This window comes from Gigantopelta aegis, chromosome 9 (assembly GCF_016097555.1).
Source record: "Gigantopelta aegis isolate Gae_Host chromosome 9, Gae_host_genome, whole genome shotgun sequence".
Classification (NCBI taxonomy): domain Eukaryota; kingdom Metazoa; phylum Mollusca; class Gastropoda; order Neomphalida; family Peltospiridae; genus Gigantopelta; species Gigantopelta aegis.
Genome location: NC_054707.1, coordinates 79,385,034 through 79,402,641, shown reverse-complemented (window position 1 = coordinate 79,402,641; position 17,608 = coordinate 79,385,034). Strand labels below are relative to the sequence as shown.

Genomic DNA, 17,608 nt, shown 5'->3' with positions numbered 1-17,608 from the left:
GGGTGGGTTTTGTGGCGGGGGTTTTGGTGGGTACAAGCATCATTTATCGGTACATTGTCTGCCACATATAGTACAGGTTTTAATCTAGCCAGCAAAATTTAGATTTTTGTCACCGAAAGTTGGCTCAAGTCGCTGTGTTATTAGAGTAGTGACAAGTGGAAGTTGCCAAAATATTCTAGACCTAATCAAATTTCAAAAGCACAGTTACACAACAAATGTCAAAACACAAGACTTGTTTAATGTCACAGCTGACATAACACCTTGTCAGTCTGTGTTTTACTTCGGCACCAGACTTTTCATGAATACATTTACAGTGATCATGCAGGAAAGTGTTGTTTAGTTCTCAGATAGATTCATTTCAGTAATGCCAGAAAATACTAATTATTACTTTCATTTTAACATAACAAAAACATACATGTGTTAACTATCAGTTATTTAATATTATCACGCTTTCATGAAAATATTTAATTGTTTTGCTTAAATTTTATTACCGGAAGTAGTAGTTTTTGAAAATGAAATATCACAATTCGAACAGTGTGTCCAATTCAGAGCCTTTCCAAATGATTGAGGAAAAAGACAAAACATTATTTCAAAATTTAATGTACCATACAGCACCAATAAATGTTCAATTTTTACTTTTATCACACTTCTCCCCTTTCACTCTTTCAGGAAGAGTTCCTCTCGTTCCTCCCACCAAATACCACTGGTGTAGGAAGTGGGGGGAATATTATGGCAACTTCCACTTCTCACTTTTCAGATATTTAGCTTTATATTTGCTTTATAATAGTGTAAAACGTGTATAATATAAAAGTGCCCCCCCCCCCCCCCGCACATATTTTTTGGCACCTTCATACGCCACTGAATACAATTCTTGGTTAGGGTTAGTGATAACTAAGGGGGAATGGTCGCAAATCTTTCCCCCCTTTCTTCTGGGAAGAGGTAAGTTACTTCTACTTTTTCATTTCTAGATCATTGGATTTTAACATGACAAACAATAAAATTAAGCCAACTAGCAATGTTTTCTTCCTAGCTGACACTACATAGAGTAAAGTAAATGTTGTTAAATGCATCAGATAAATGCATTGAGCATCCACAGTATTTACCTTTTTCAAGTTTTTGTTCTTTATGAAACGTTTTTTGATCTGTCTTACATAATTTTAATTCAAATCCATTTTTAATCAATGGTGGGTTTTTTTTTTTAATTACAACATTTCTTTCAAATGGTATTGGACATTAAGACAGCTTAATGTCCACTTTAGACTAGTGTGAGACACGACTTTCGGTCAGTCAGATGTCCGGTCAAACTCGGATCAAGTCGTTTATCGGAACCGATTTACATTTGGCACTCAAAAAGTATTCACCAAAGTTCAAGAATAACACTTACAGGTTCTTTTGGTTGGAACTCCTATAAATGTACAGTAGCACACAAATAAAGTCTGTTAGCAAAAGCAAATGTACCTTTTTCCTGTAAAAATCTCTTTTTGCCAAGCCTAGTGGTGACTAAATATGGCGAGCCCCCAAAGTGATGACGTCACTTAAGAAAGAGGAAATGCCAGATGCCAAATTACAAGTCTCGCTATTTAACACGTTTGATAAGTGAGGTTGCAGGTGCCCGAATACACTGGTGCCCTATTGCATTATTTCCCGTTATTACATAATGGAAGCGTAATAAATTAATGTCATGTAACAGTCTAGCCACCTGATGATCGTCTGGAAATAGTAGTAACATTTGTTTACATTTTACAAAACCAGTTCATGACTCAGTCCAGCTTTTCCCCAAATGATCACACTTATAGTGTGCTTTCAAGTGCGGTTTATACCAACTGATTCATGTTCATAGGCGTCGGAAGTATGGGAGGGGGTCAAGAGACGCACTACTGAGTCCCCCACACGCGAAGCATCTACTCCCCAGTTGAAAGAGATGACCTAATTATGCTAATAAATATGGATTTGAATTATTTTTATTTTCTTCAGTTCACAAGAATGTATATGACTTCACATTTATTAACTGCCCCCCCCCCCCCAAGTTGCACACCACCCCCCTTCTGACGCCTATGATGTTTTGACAATGACTTGTGATCAATGCAGTTTTGAAACAACTTACTAGTACTACTTAGAAGTTAGAATAAGGTCGAAACAACCCTGTCCATTACCAAATTAGACAATTTCTAATTTTCATACATTTAGTCTTTGGCTAATAGGCCTACATGGTGGGATTTAGCTCAGTCGGTTGAGTGCTCACTTGAGGTGCTTGTGTTGCAGAATCAAACCACCTCTGTGGACCCATTAAACTAATTGGGTTTTTTTTCGTTCCAACCAGTGCACCACAACTAGACAAAGGCTGTGGTATGTGCTTTCCTGTCTGTGGGAAGTGCATATAAAAGATCCCTTGCTGCATTAGGAAAACTATATCAGGTTTCCTCTGATAACTACTAGTTAGAATAACCAAATGTTTGACATCCAATAGCTGATGATTAAAATTAATCAATGTGCTCCAGAGGTTTTGTTAAACAAAACTAACTTTTTCTATCTTTTTTTGGCTAATACATTTACTTTAAATTAACCTCTTTTGGATAATTTTCAAGGAAATGCTCTTCATATCTAAAAATTGGATAGAATTTTTTTTTTCAATTATCCACTAACCGAGTTTGATGGCAGATGTATTGGACTAAACATTATCAGATTTCTTAGTTTTTATTAGAGTTGGCCTGGATTGAAGGGGAGAGTGCTTGGGGTACCCATACCTCCAAACCAAAATTCGAAGTGCTCCCAAAAATCTAGTGTTTAGGTGCATTTATTGGTTTTAATATCTCGGTCATCTTGATATTTCTGTGGAAGAAAATGTAGTGCTCATATTTGTATTTGTATATTGGCTAACTTCTAAAGTTAAAGTTTGTTTTGTTTAATGACACTGTTAGAGCACATTAATGTACTAATCATCGGCTATTAGATGTCAGGGGAAACCTGCTACATTTTTCAATTAGTAGCAAGGGATCTGTTATATACACTATCCCACAGACAGGATAGCACGTACTACAGCAGTGGTACAGAAAGTACTCGCCCGCTCTCGAAATGCGAGTAAAAATTCTCATGGACGAGTTGAAAAATGCAACTATCAGTCCGATGGGTGATCTATCTTTTTCTGACTGACAGTATTTTGTGTTTATTTTATAAATTTTGAATTTTGTAAATCTATATGATTAAAACTGTGAAAAACTGTCTTTATTAGAATTTTAACAAAATATATATATCATTTGATGTGAAGACCGTGCACATTATAATATTATTAATACATGTATATTGTTCTATAGGCTGGCAGACTAGTATAAATTCTGGCTGTCTAGTAAATTTTAGTTGTTTCTGGTCTGGCAGGCTAGTGAAATATTTTAAATTTTTGTACCCCTGCTAGTCTTTGACATACCAGTCCTGGTGCACTGGCTGGAACAAGAAATAGCCCAATGGGCCCACTGAAGGGGATCGATCCTAGATGGCTAACTTCTAATATAAGGGCTGTTCCCGAATTGAATACAGGGCACGAATTTAAAATTTCGTCCCACCCAGCAACTTAAAAACAAAATTGCTGTCAGTGAAATGGCCCACCGACAGCAATTTAAAGCCTGCTCATGGTAATGTGGGGTTTTTTTTAATGACTTTTGCAGAAAATAAATAAGACTGAAAGGTTGTTTTTCTGTATGTAGACATATTTTATATGTACTAATGTTAATACTACTTACCTTACTGACAGATAATGTACATGAGGCGTAAACATTTTGCCATCATTGAGGAGCTTTAGGACAGCACTTTGTGCCATTGGTGATGCTCCCAACCTATAGCAATTTATATCTCTTTGTCGGCAATTTCCGTCGGGGCTGTCTTTAAGTATACAATGGCAGGAGTATGGTTCCATAAAAGTTTAAACATTAAAATATATTGATGTAAATTTTAAAAAAACTTTGAAGAAATATGAATATGTTGCCAACTTGATTTAATATGATAGATATATAAATTTATTTATACTTTTTCAGATGATATTTGTGCTAACGAGACAATACCTGAACATTTGATCAATTTCAATACAATTCTGACAGATTTTCTGAAGGAGCAAGGCATTCCAGGGGCTTCCCTGGCTCTTTGTCAGAATGGACATCTTGTTTACAGCCAAGGTATTGTGAGACACTACATATCTCTGGTATGACATGTATCATTTTTAAATACAGTGAAACCTGTCTAAACTGGACCCTGAATTAACCAGAATCCTGTCAAAACTGGCCACTTTTCATGGTTCCGAATTTTCTAAATTCTTAAATGGGACCCCCTAAACACCGGATCCTGTCTAAATTGGATCAATTTGGTTAAATAGACAGGTTTCACTGTGTACATTGATGACAAGATGACAATGATGTTAGTTATCCCACGAGGTACAATAAAGTTGGCCTATTTGGGTTATTTTAACCATTTTCAGAATGATAGTAAAAATGAAATAATCCACATATTATTATTCATTTTAGACAATATCATATTGGTGGTACTGGTATTGACCTATTTTGGATGTACTATTTCTCGTTACAGCCAGTGCACCATCACTGATATATCAAAGGCTGGGGTATGTGCTATCCTGTCTGTGGGATGGTGCATATAAAAGATCTCTTGCTAAGACTGCCTATATGTTAAAATTTCCAAATGTTTGACATCCAGTAGCCAATGATTAATAAATCAATGTGCTCTAGTAGTGTCAAAAAAGCATTTTTGTCTCTTTTGGGTATAATGGTTGAGTGAGGAATAAATAGTTTCCAAACTCCAAAATAAGATGCAATTCTTTTACAAACTTGGGGTTAGGGGTGACACATTTTCAATAATAAATATTTTTGTAAATGTAAAAAATAAATTTATTTCAGTTGTTATTTTATTACCAAGACAACCGATCATATAAGAAGACATATGAAAGAAAAAAATTGTCAGTGGTTTCTGATGTGCTGTTGGTCTAGGATTGATACACTGGTGGCACCTAAGTTTGCGCACCTAAGCATTTGTGTTCTATTTTAAAGTTAAAATATTTCTTTAAAAATATTTGTTTCACCGCCACAGTGCAATGGAACAATAAACGTGTTACAACTAAAGTTATTTTAATTTTAATGTTTTTTAAACTCAAGTAATGAGCGCATTTTTAGTGGGACCCCGCTGCATTTACTGGCCTGCATGACGGCACATAAGTCTGCGCAGCAAACATTAAAACAACCATTTCTGTCGCTAATGTTTACATAAAACAGCAACAAACAATGGATCCGACTTTTTATAAGTTCTAAATAACAAACACTTCTTGTTATGGTCTGTTTTAGAAACATTTAGATTGTGCAAATGAGATAAGTATAAATGGTGTTCCATGCTCCTTAGTTTGGACAACACAAAATGACAATATAAAAAAGAGCCAATGTAAAAATATTTGATTATTATTCAACAAAAATTGTCTGTTATTAACTGTGTAAGTGAGCACAAATAGTGTTCGTTAGACATATAGGACAATCAATGATAATTGTGAAATAGACTATAGCTAAAATAGGCGATGCTATAAGTGCAATCTTCAAAGTCTGTGTACAGCCATTTTGCATTGTGTCACTCAGAGGGAAATTCACAGTATGCTTGGATGTTTACATTAAGAGATTAAATAAGACATTCATTTCATTTATGAATTCATAAATTTCAATAAGGTATGTATTGAAGCTCCTATGTAAATTTATGTAAGCTGATATGCAAAGTTGATCATTACAACGTTGACAGACATGTGTTGACAGGTGATAGAAAAACACGTTGATCGAGGCTGGTAAAAGTATTCTTTTAGTGCATTAATTCAGAGGGTTTTTTCAATAAAAGTGCTAGCGACTAGTTTTATACATATATTCACAATCAAGATGTGTTGTTTTAACAACTGTTTTGTGAATTACATTGTTTGTTTATTTACAAACATACCCCAACATCTGTTTCAAGACATAATGTAACGTCATTAATGTGCGCAGACTTTTGTGCCGCACAGACTAAGGTGACATGAGTGTACCCATTAGTGGGCTCATTGGGCTAAATGTATTTTTCATTTCAGCCAGTGCACCACGACTGGTATTTCAAAGGCCATGGTATGTGCTATCATGTCAGTGAGATGGTGCATATAAATGACATCTTGCTTCTGATGGAAAAATATAAAAATATAATGGGTTTCCTCTAAGACTTTATGCCAAAATTGTCAAATGCTTGAAATCCAATAGCCGATGATTAATGAAACTATGTGCTCTTTGGTGTCATTAAACAAAACAAACTTTAACTTTTTCTTCCAACACTTATGAATTATCTGTAACATGATTGTATAGAGTAGATGACCTGTACATATATATATATATGCATATACATAATAGTATTTGTCATTGACTCATTGTGCGTAGAGGGATGATACCTGGTGTTCACTTTATAGGCTGGTCACTGTTATGGTTGCACAAAACCATTCAGTCTACAGTGCATGTCATTTTCAATGCAAATATTTCCACAGAATAAATTGTAAGAAAAATAACATGACGTAACAAGGAATAAGTAACTAGTACCACTTTTTGAACCTACAGTTACTTGGTAAATGGTATGAAAAAAAATCAATATAGGTTGATCATAAATATATTTAGTTATATCCACCCATAAGCCATATAACAGTACCATCTCATTTGTCACATATATACCCATTTCCATGTGATGGCATACCAAACTGTTATCTGACCAAAGACTAGGTTATTTAATTTTAATTTTAAATAGTGCAACGGCCAGCCTAGCTGTAATCATAAAAGAAGACTGAGAAAAGCATTTATCAATTATTAATTAACTTTTTAATGAAGACCTATTTTCTAAACCGGACTATATTAATCTGTTACACAAAGTAATGACATGATATGGTGTCTCATACTAGATGTCCTCTAACAGGTTCATCTAAATATATAAGAATTGTATTTTTTATTCTCTACATATTCTGTTAAATATTTCCTTCAGGCTATGGCATGGCTGGATGCAGCAGACGGGTGCATTCTGCATCTCAGTTCCGTGTCGCTAGCATCAGCAAAACACTCACAGCTGCATGTGTGCTTCATTTGGTGGAACAAGGAAAGATAACTCTTGAAGACATTATATTTGGACCAAAGGGTGAGCTATTGATTTTATTGCACATCTATTAGCTGTCTGCTTGTTTACAACATATTTACACCCTTTGTCTCAAAAGGATGGATATATGGGTGAAAGTATGGATGGGAAAGTGGTAGTTTTTAATAAATTACATTCACACGGTAAATTTGTCACCAGAAATATGAGCAACATCATCTGTGAATTTTAAAAATATTGAATTTTGAAACTAAGATATTAAAGTCAATGATTTTAGTTTCTATGGTATACATACATTTTCTGTTTTGGATAAAATGTATTTTATGCTATTACAAATACCAGGATGTCCAGAAATATAAGTTTTAAGTAATGTTTAAGTTTGCACTCAGAAAATCTGTACTTGCTTTAAATATTTTATATAGCTTATTAACTAGAACAAATACCTTTAAATTTTAGGTGTTTTCCTCTTTAGGTATCTTAAAACAATTTAGACCCACCTCAAGGGGAGATAAGCGCATGTTGAAGATCACTGTGCGTCATCTACTTCAGCACTCCGCTGGTTGGGACCGCGACAAAGTCGGGGATGCAGTCTTTTGGAATCTCGATAAAGTTAGCCCATGGGTTGATGCTACAAGTGATGCAGCAAATGAAAGGCTGGTCAAGTTCATTATGACCAAGAAACTGCAGTTTTCACCAGGTAGAACTAAATTTCATTTTCTTTTTGTATGTTTTTAAGCTTCTGAGAATTGAAAATTTGTATAACCTATTTATAAGCTACATATGAATTTATGTAACCCATTATGTCCATGTAAATGATGGCCTAAATTTATGTGTGGATGTAAAATAGGTTACCCAAAATGAAATGGGGTGGGACGTAGCCCAGTGGTAAAGCGATCGCTTGATGCACGGTCGGTTTGGGATCGATCCCCTGTCGGTGTGCCCACTGGGCTATTTTTCGCTCCATCCAGTGCACCACAACTGGTATATCAAAGGCTGTGGGATGGTGCATATAAAACATCCCTTGCTGCTAATCAAAAAGAGTAGCCCATGAAGTGATGACAGCGGGTTTCCTCTCTCAATATCTGTGTGGTCCTTAACCATATGTCCATTGCCATATAACTGTAAATAAAATATGTTGAGTTAAAGAAAACATTTCCTTCTTTGCTTTACCCAAAATGAAATTTGCATGAGCGATGAGTAAACAAAACTACCATTCTCTGAGTCCCAAATTTGTTACAAGGACATTCATTATCTTTGAAAGTAGGGGACTGACAAAAGGTTTTCAGTCAGAGATTACAGAGTCGATAACATTTAAGGGAAGCTATCACGCTCACTCTGCATTACTCCTCTGTTCAAGGAGGGGGGGGGGGGGGGGGGGATGTAGCCCAGTGGTAAAGTGCTCGCTTGATGCACGGTCGGTCTAGGATTGATCTCTGTCGGTGGGCGCATTGGTCTATTTCTTGTTCCAGCCAGTGCACTACAACTGGTATATCAAAGGCCATGGTATGTTCTATCCTGTCTGTGGGATGGTGCATATAAAAGATCCTTTGCTACTAATGGAAAAATGTAGCGGGTTTCCTCTCTAAGACTAAATGTCAGAATTACCAAATGTTTGACATCTAATAGCTGATGATAAATAAATCAGTGTGACCTAGTGGTGTTGTTAAACAAAACAAACTGTTCAAGGAGAGTAAGTTTTAGTCTCTGTTTGTATGTAAATTAAGGAAGCAAGTAATCACACCCCTAAATGTTTTTCATGTCAAGGACTGAAGTGACAGTAAACGGTAACTGCTAAAAACCACCTACTAATAAATGCTCAGAGCTGCTTACCAATATCTCTGCCGGCAATTAATATAATGTGCTGATGTTATTGAGTTTTGTTCATAAGTGATATGAAAATATCGTAACGAAATAAAATAACAAACATTTAATATTTAGATATTCTAATAATTCAGAAGTCTAAAAGGTAACTGCTAAAAACCACCTACTAATAAACGCTCAGAGCTGCTTACCAATATCTCTGCCGGCAATTAATATAATGTGCTGATGTTATTGAGTTTTGTTCATAAGTGATATGAAAATATCGTAACGAAATAAAATAACAAACATTTAATATTTAGATATTCTAATAATTCAGAAGTCTAAAAGGTAACTGCTAAAAACCACCTACTAATAAACGCTCAGAGCTGCTTACCAATATCTCTGCCGGCAATTAATATAATGTGCTGATGTTATTGAGTTTTGTTCATAAGTGATATGAAAATATCGTAACGAAATAAAATAACAAACATTTAATATTTGGATATTCTAATAATTCAGAAGTCTAAAAGGTCTTTACAAGATTTATTTCTCATATTTTTTTTGAAATTTTAAAGATGCAAAACCCGGTAAAACTTGTTTGCAAAGATTGACGGCTTGTTGTGTTTGTTTCCTGTCTAACAATTGTTCTTGTAGGAAAAAGGCATTCATATTCTAACCTGGGATACCTGATCCTGGGTCTGGTTGTGACCGAAGTCACCGGGGTCACATATAACAGTTATGTCACATCACTGATGGAACAAATTGGGATTACCACACTAAAAGTCGGAAATACCAAAAAGGTGCTCATTTCTCCAGATGAGGTACATATCTGTTTATAATTTGAGGCAGCATTCTAGTAACTCTGTTAAACGCTTGGGTTTTCCTTTATAAATCTGTATCTACACTTAAAAAATGGCCTTGAAATTACTGAAAGGAATAACTCTTTTGTGATCTTTTTCTTTAATAAAGTCAGGTGTTTAATCATTGTAATTTATATATGTAGTTAAAGCAACAAACATTAATCTGTTGAGCATAAGTGAATTTATTTGAAAATCAACTAAAACACAGGCTTACTGAGCTGTTATATTTATACATACAGTTAAACTTGTCTAAATTGGATTACACCAATGACCAAATATTTATCCGATTTAGACAGGATCTGGTGTTCAGAGGGTTGAAAAAATTCGAGACCATGGAATTTGGTCGGATATGACAAGATGCCGGTGTGTTAGGGTCCGGTTTAGACAGGTTTCACTGTAGTAGTGCATGTATATTTAAGAGGTGTTTTTTTTCTAATTTATTAGTTACAGACTAGTATATAGATATTTGTTTTCTGCAGGTTGAATATTTTAATAACCGAGAACCACATGTTCAAAAGTCAATTTTCCAAGGGGAGGGAACTGTGCTGCCACAGTATGGATCTTTCAGTATGGAGAACACTTCAGCTTATGGTGGATGGGTCGCGTCTGCTTTGGACATCATCAAAATGCTACACGCTCTGGACAGTTCTGACGGATCTTCTTTGCTGACTCTGTCATCATTTGCTGAGATGACCAAGGCTCCCAAATACTCTGATGGAACTGACTGGTATGGACTGGGTATTGATGTGCAGGATGGTGGCAAGTCTTGGGGTCATACCGGGGCCATGGAGGGAACGTCCTGCACCATGATGAGACACAAGAGTGGCATCTCGTGGGTGTTCCTCATGAATGCCTGGTCGCGAGATTCAGATCTTGATGGGTTAATCAAGTTTGCTTTGAGCACAGTGGAGTGCTGGCCACTCTGGTATCGTCTGCCATCATCTTCATCTGATATGTTTGAAGTTCTGTCTGAAGACGGTCAACAGTTGGTGCAGTTACGACTTCCACACACAAAGCTGGAGGAATACCTCATCATAAAATCTTCTCGTGGCTTTGTTATCAGGTGGATTAACGCATGCACAGACTGTGATGAAGTGTATTTTAATATAGTCATGGAGAAAGACACCACAATATCCTACTTTAAGACTGATGTGAGAAATGATGACCTTCAGATGTATATAGATGAAGCATGGGAAAAAGCCTTTGTTCTTGGCTTTGCAGAAATTTACCAAGTTCATGACAAATTACTACATGTTTTAGTATTCTATCCTGGTTCAGTAAACAAAAATATATTTTATTCATTAGTTGAAGCTAAAAGGTATCTAGAATTAATTAAAACACAAAAGGAATATGGTTATTATGTTACTTTGCAGTCTGTAATTTGTGTATCAGGCAAAATTTTAGTTTCTGCTATATTTAAAAAGAATGATGCTTTCTTTAGTATTTCATGGTTACAAATATTTCCAGAGGATTTTGTTTTTGAATTAAAGAAACAAATAAAGGCCAAAAACAGATTGTTGTATGTAAAATTCTTTTCTGTAAATAGCGAGCCATATGTTAGTGGTGTCTGGTTGTCTGATTTCCATGGCAACTGTTACCAAAGAAACGGTTCCTCGGTGTATGGGTTTTTGTATGAACTGCGTAATTCTGCTCTGCTGAACACCAGAGTTCAGTGTTTGTCAGCTTATCATGATGATGGGATTACTAACTATGCTGCAGTTTGGTCTGAAAACACTGCACTGTAACTTACAATCCACCGTTATATGTTTAAAATGAGTTTGGTTGTTGGTACATCTCTTAATTGTGTGTAATCTAGGACATTCTAAATATGGCTTGTAGTTAGTGATTATCTTACATGTTTTTTGTGATTTGTTAACTTTCGACTTTAATGCCTTGTAGGGCATTAGATTATTACTGTCATTGTTGTTTTTAATCTATGGATAATGTAATCAGTGAGGGTTTCTTTTTGTTGTTGTTGTTTTGGAACAATACACAATTTTGTGAATTCTAAGTATATGTATTATGTTAATTTGAGAGTTAATAAATCAGCACTTCCAAACAAGACATGTTTTTGGGTCGTTTGTTACCTGTGTACACATGTGTGTGTGTGTGTGTGAGAGAGAGAGAGAGAGAGAGAGAGAGAGAGAGAGAGAGAGAGAGAGAGAGAGAGAGAGAGAGAGAGACATGGGGGTAAATAGAGGAATAAGAGAAAGACGTATGCAAAATGTGAGGACACTAGATGCCGCCACACAGAGGAGCTTTTTCGTGAACTTAACCGTGCATACCACGACCTCTGATATACCATGCCGTGGAGCATCGATTGGGACGGGGGTGGGGTCTCCTTAATCTCCTCACTACAATCGTATGTTGGACACAAAATAGCTGTAGTTTTAAAATGTGTTGAATTGCCTATAACAAATATGTAGCCTCTTCTTTCGCCGAAGGCAACTAACTATATTTTGTTCTAAACAATATTTTTTTCCCTTTTTTAAAAACTAAACCGCGTTCTATCAATAACAAATGGTAAATGGCTATTTTCCATAATCAGAATGCTTTTTGCAATTTTCTCAGACCAGTCTTGATATATACTACTCAAAAGAATTTAAGGGTCAAATATTTATAACCAAATAAGTTTCAGAGTGTATTAGATTGATGATGTAAACTACACCAAAAATTTAATTTATTGTTCCATATTTACAAAAAACCCACAAATAAACGTCACTGTATACAAGAAAGTCACATGACATGCTGTCAAAGTTGAAGGTTGTCAAACATGGATTTTACACATTAGAACATTCGTTTAATAGTGTGTGAATCCACCCCTGGCGCGAATACACTCGACACATCGTTGCCTCATGCTGTTGATCAGACGTCTGAAGAACTCTTGGAGAATGGCCTGCCACTCTGCCATAAGAAGTTGACCCAGATCATGAAGGTTGGCGAGGGGCATGATTATCCCGAACTCTCCTGCCGAATTCGTCCCAGGCGCCTCTATTGGGGCCAAGTCAGGCGAATATGCTGGCCAATCCATCCTGGCGATACCTTGTTGTCTGAGAAAGTCCGTTACCACCCTGGCGCGGTGGGGTCTGGCATTGTCATCCTGCAGAACTGCCCCGCCGCCAATCTGCTGAAGGCCTGGGAGAACCAACGGCCGGATAATCTCATTCAGATAGCGGATTCCATTCAGATTGCCATCCACCACATAGAGGGGGGTCCTGTGGTGGATAGAGATGCCGCCCCACACCATGACGCTGCCACCACCGAACCGGTGACGTTGTCTAACGTTAACGTCAGCGAAGCGCTCCCCAGGACGTCTGTAGACACGAACCCGACCGTCGTTGAACTGGAGACTAAACCTGGACTCATCAGTGAACATCACTCGACCCCACTGAACACGTTGCCACTGCAGATGAAGCGTGCACCAGTGACGTCTGGCCGTTCTGCGACATGGTAGGAGTGGTGGTCGAACAGCCTGGCGACGGGAGCGTAGATTATTGGCTCTCAGACGATTGCGTATGGTTTGATCAGACACTCGAGTTCCAGTCGCAGTCCGCAGATTGTCACGTAATCGGCGTGCAGTGGTTGTGCGTTGACGTAGAGCCATATTGGTGATGTAGCGGTCCTCTCTATTTGTAGTGCTTCGGGGTCTTCCCGAACGTGGACGATTTCGAACAGAATTCGTTGCTTGGTACCGTTGCCACAGTCGGCCAACGACACTCTGACTGACACCAAGTCTCAGAGCAACATTTCTTTGCGTATTGCCATCCTGAAGCCAAGCAATAGCCCTTCCTCGATCTTCGATAGTCAGTTGACGTCGTACCATTGTCGAATTTGGAGTGTGCACCGTACACGAACGCAAGCTCCAATTATACGGAAATTCAGCATTGGGAACATGGAATACACATGCAAAGCGTGCAAATGAAGCGCTTTGTGAAAAAGCAAGTTATGGGCACTTAGCAGACCTTTCCCTTTAGCCCTAATTTACGTGCAAATGTAAGCATGTTTTCGCCATTAGAACTTGTCGACAGTGTCAATGACAGTGGATTTTAATTCATTTATGGGTTGCTTAGACCCACTTTCGTCAAAATGGAACAATACCATGCGTGACATTATGGTCTAGCTAATATAACTGACATTAAGAAAATAATGTCGAAAATATCGTCTGACCCTTAAATTCTTTTGAGTAGTATATATATTACTTTTATATGCAAGATGGCGAAGGAAGGAAATGTTTTATTTAACGAAGGACTCGACACATTCTATTTACGGTTATATGGCGTCAGACATATGGTTAAGGACCACACAGATATTGAGAGAAGAAACCCGCTGTCGCCACTTCATGGGCTACTCTTTTTCGATTAGCAGCAAGGGATCTTTTATATGCACCATCCTACAGACAGGATAGTACATACCACGGCCTTTGTTACACCAGTTATGGAGCACTGGCTGGGACGAGAAATAGCCCAATGTAACCATCATATGTAAGCATTATTATATTAATTGTTTCCTAAGTGAACTTTGGGTTGATAGTTCCAGTAGTGCTACATATAAGACCACTATGTTATCTGAAGAAGAAATATGCAAAAATCATGAATCATGAATCTTTAAAACACGAATCATGAATCTTTAAAATACGAAGACAACTATTGTTCTTCTGTATTGGAATTCAAAACTTTATAAGGATGCATACAAGGAGAGGCACATCGCGGAATCCAGCAAATGCACCACCAAATCGTTGTCTCGAAGACTGGCCATTAATCTGGACCCTATTAATGATGGCCTCATTGGGTATTGTCAAAAAGTCTTCCAGACAAGTGTTATTAATCATATTATGTGGATTCTCAAGAATTCCAAAGATTTACTTGAAATCATTCATTCTCAATCCAGATCAAAGTGCACTAATATTAGAACATTTGATTTTTTTAACATTTATACACAACAATCCCCCACGACAAGCTTAATGGAAAACTCCATTCCTTAATCAGTGGGGCATTTGTTAAAAAGATACAAATACATAACTATCTTCCACGGATCTGGACAATTCGTAAAGAGCGAGAGTGAATCCAGTTTATTGAGACAAACACACGTGATATGCTGGGCTTCCTCATTAACAACATATATGTAAAATTTGGGGATAGGACATATAGACAGGAAATGGAAATCTATTTGGGCACCAACTGTGCTCCACTACTCGCCGATTTGTTTCTCTATGCAAATGAACCAGAATTTCTGACTAATCTGGTTAATAAAAACAAAGGAATCTGGCTAAAACGTTTAACTTTACTTGCCACTATATTGATAATCTAATATCATTCAATAATATCATTGGTTTACTCACAATAGATAGAGATAAAATAAAGCTGGGAGTATTAATAAAATCAGACTCCCACCTCGATCTGTGAACAGAGATTCAAAGCGACACTGGTCTTCACGGTACGGCACGGTACGGTACGGTACCAACTGCACGCTGCACTTTCAACTTTAATTGCTAACATTTGGGTCCTCATTCACTAACTCCCGCAACCTTAAGAGATATTTGTCAATTTGGCCCTTGGACATAAAAGGTTCTATAAGTCCTAAAATATTGTTACCGTGACATTTCAGCTCCTGCATTTGGAGATGTCGGACAGTAGCTATTCCTTAGGCACGTGTGACAGTTGATCTGCCAACCCCTACCCCAACCCCCACCCAAAAAAATACAAACATAAACAAAAACCACACACACACACACACACACACACACACACATCCCCACATCAGATTTGTAACGTGTATTCCATATAGCTCCCACGTGCTACCAGTCACAATAGGCCGTGCGTAATTAATGCTATGCTTGGAATCCACACAGATTTGAAATAAGTATGTGCGCTACAAATACAGCATACAATTTGTCGATTTACAACACAAGTATATATCTAAAATTTGAAAACAAAACGAGAAAAAAGACTTAATTATAGAATTATACCTTTTTATCACCTCGACGATCCCACTCTAATGGAGTCTGCTGCTGTTACAACGATGCTAATCCGAAACCCACCAGCGGTACAGATTTCCAACCTTGTACCCCCAGTGCCGGTCCAAAAGGAAGTCAAGGGGATGAAGATCACCACTCCTACATACATGGTGGGCGATAGTTACTAAACAATCACTGGAACAAGCAATAGGAGGCAATCAACAAGGTCCAATCGAACTATAGGAGCTGCCAAGTGGACCTGTGTGAGGTACTGGACTTTAGAAAATACGAGGTGCATTAATAGTCATGCATATAATTATGTACCGTACAGACATTGTTTCTTTGCTTGTTGTTATATCGTTATTAATGTATTTTATTTTGTGCTCGACAAATACCCTTTTCCAATTGTTCTAAAATATATTTCACAACGGGAGAAATAAGAATAACAGTAGGCTCATGAAAAACCATCAATTCGCGAATCCCCCCCCCCCCCCCCCCCCCCCCTCGTACATTCTCCATTAGTTTATACAGATGTGAGATGCAAGCAATTTGAAATTACATTGTACTTCCAACTCTATGCTTTCACGCAACTTTAAGCATCTCTTTACAAAATTGCAAATGATAGGGCATAATTCCGGAATACTGTTGCGTGTAAGTAATAAGAATGTTTCTAAAATCATTTCTAAAAGCATTATATATAGGGCACTTGATAATGAAATGATATTCGTCTTCAACTTCTAGGGGACAGTTAAAGTAAAGTTTGTTTTATTTAACGACGCCGCTAGAGCACATTGATTTTTTTATCTTATCATCGGCTATTGGACGTCAAACATATGGTCATTCTGACACTGTTTTTAGAGGAAACCCGCTGTCGCCACATAGGCTACTCTTTTTACGACAGGCAGCAAGGGATCTTTTATTTGCGCTTCCCACAGGCAGGATAGCACAAACCATGGCCTTTGTTGAACCAGTTATGGATCACTGGTCGGTGCAAGTGGTTTACACCTACCCATTGAGCCTTGCGGAGCACTCACTCAGGGTTTGGAGTCGGTATCTGGATTAAAAATCCCATGCCTCGACTGGGATCCGAACCCAGTACCTACCAGCCTGTAGACCGATGACCTGCCACGACGCCACCGAGAACGGTAGGGGACAGTTAGGACAATATCTCTCATTTGCAGGGACAGGTGGTTTCTTGTGTCTTCCCTTTTCAAACGAAGCCTACTAGAAGCTTTTCTGCTGTCATAGTCGTTGGTATGTAATAAATAGGACTCAAATGTACTCGAAATTTGTTTGAATGACATATATATGTGCGCATTTTATTACCATATTTGTTAGCATTTTTGTTTTCTGTTAGCTGTGTTGTAATATACAGCATAAAGTACTTCTCGCATTTAATTACGATTTCACCTGAAGTGCATGCAGTCGGTAACTCTGGAGTTAAAGATAGATGTGTAGGAATTGCAGCATTAATAAGTTAAGCTATCCACGACGGTTTGTTCTTCTGAGCTGACTTTGAACTATCAATATACGCAGCAGTTAACAGTGGGTTGTTTGAAGTCTGGATATGTAATACATATTTAAAGGCATTAATAATTATATCATACGTCAGTGGCAGTCTTCCTAATTCTGCTAATGCTGCAGCATTACTGGTATATTTATTGACCCTCAAAATACACTTACAGAATGTGTATTATAACCATCCAAGCTGGAGTTTGATAACAACACATGGGCGTAGGAAGGTGCCAAAAAGTGTGTGTGGGGGGGGGGGGGGGGGGGGGGGGCGCATACACACGTATATATAAATATATAAAAACCATCGCTGCTGCTATAAAGGGGGGGGGGGAGCATATGCCCCCTCCCCTCTCACTTC

The 17,608-nt window shown here is 37.6% G+C and overlaps 3 protein-coding genes across 5 annotated transcripts in view; 2 read left to right on the top strand and 1 right to left on the bottom strand.

The window, feature by feature from the left end:
- LOC121381151 (integrin beta-PS-like) overlaps positions 1-1,521 on the bottom strand; it is a 44,627-nt gene extending 43,106 nt beyond the window's left edge. The window contains exon 1 of the mRNA XM_041510310.1: positions 1,459-1,521. The gene's annotated coding sequence lies outside the window, so the exon portion shown is untranslated. The remainder of the gene's footprint in view (positions 1-1,458) is intronic.
- A 177-nt stretch (positions 1,522-1,698) lies between these two features.
- Positions 1,699-11,838, top strand: LOC121381200. 3 transcript variants are annotated; one of them, XM_041510393.1, is made up of 6 exons: positions 1,699-1,807; positions 4,026-4,163; positions 7,018-7,167; positions 7,595-7,819; positions 9,577-9,743; positions 10,262-11,838. In XM_041510393.1, the coding sequence occupies exons 1-6, from the start codon at positions 1,756-1,758 to the stop codon at positions 11,525-11,527; spliced, it is 1,998 nt and encodes a 665-aa protein (XP_041366327.1). In that variant the 5' UTR covers positions 1,699-1,755; the 3' UTR covers positions 11,528-11,838. The 3 variants fall into 3 exon arrangements, with proteins under 3 accessions (XP_041366327.1, XP_041366328.1, XP_041366329.1); XM_041510394.1 differs by lacking the exons at positions 1,699-1,807; positions 4,026-4,163 and adding an exon at positions 5,773-5,818; XM_041510395.1 differs by lacking the exons at positions 1,699-1,807; positions 4,026-4,163 and having other exon boundaries at positions 7,044-7,167; positions 7,579-7,819.
- Positions 11,839-16,863: 5,025 nt separating this feature from the next.
- LOC121381947 (probable serine carboxypeptidase CPVL) overlaps positions 16,864-17,608 on the top strand; it is a 34,127-nt gene continuing 33,382 nt past the window's right edge. Inside the window, exon 1 of the mRNA XM_041511378.1 lies at positions 16,864-16,989. The gene's annotated coding sequence lies outside the window, so the exon portion shown is untranslated. The remainder of the gene's footprint in view (positions 16,990-17,608) is intronic.

Coding starts and splice junctions, on each gene's coding strand:
- LOC121381200 (XM_041510393.1), top strand. CDS start 1,756: ATGACTCAGTCCAGCTTTTCCCCAAATGATCACACTTATAGTGTGCTT. Junction 4,164..7,017: donor ACATCTTGTTTACAGCCAAG/GTATTGTGAGAC, acceptor TATTTCCTTCAG/GCTATGGCATGGCTGGATGC. Junction 7,168..7,594: donor CATTATATTTGGACCAAAGG/GTGAGCTATTGA, acceptor TTTCCTCTTTAG/GTATCTTAAAACAATTTAGA.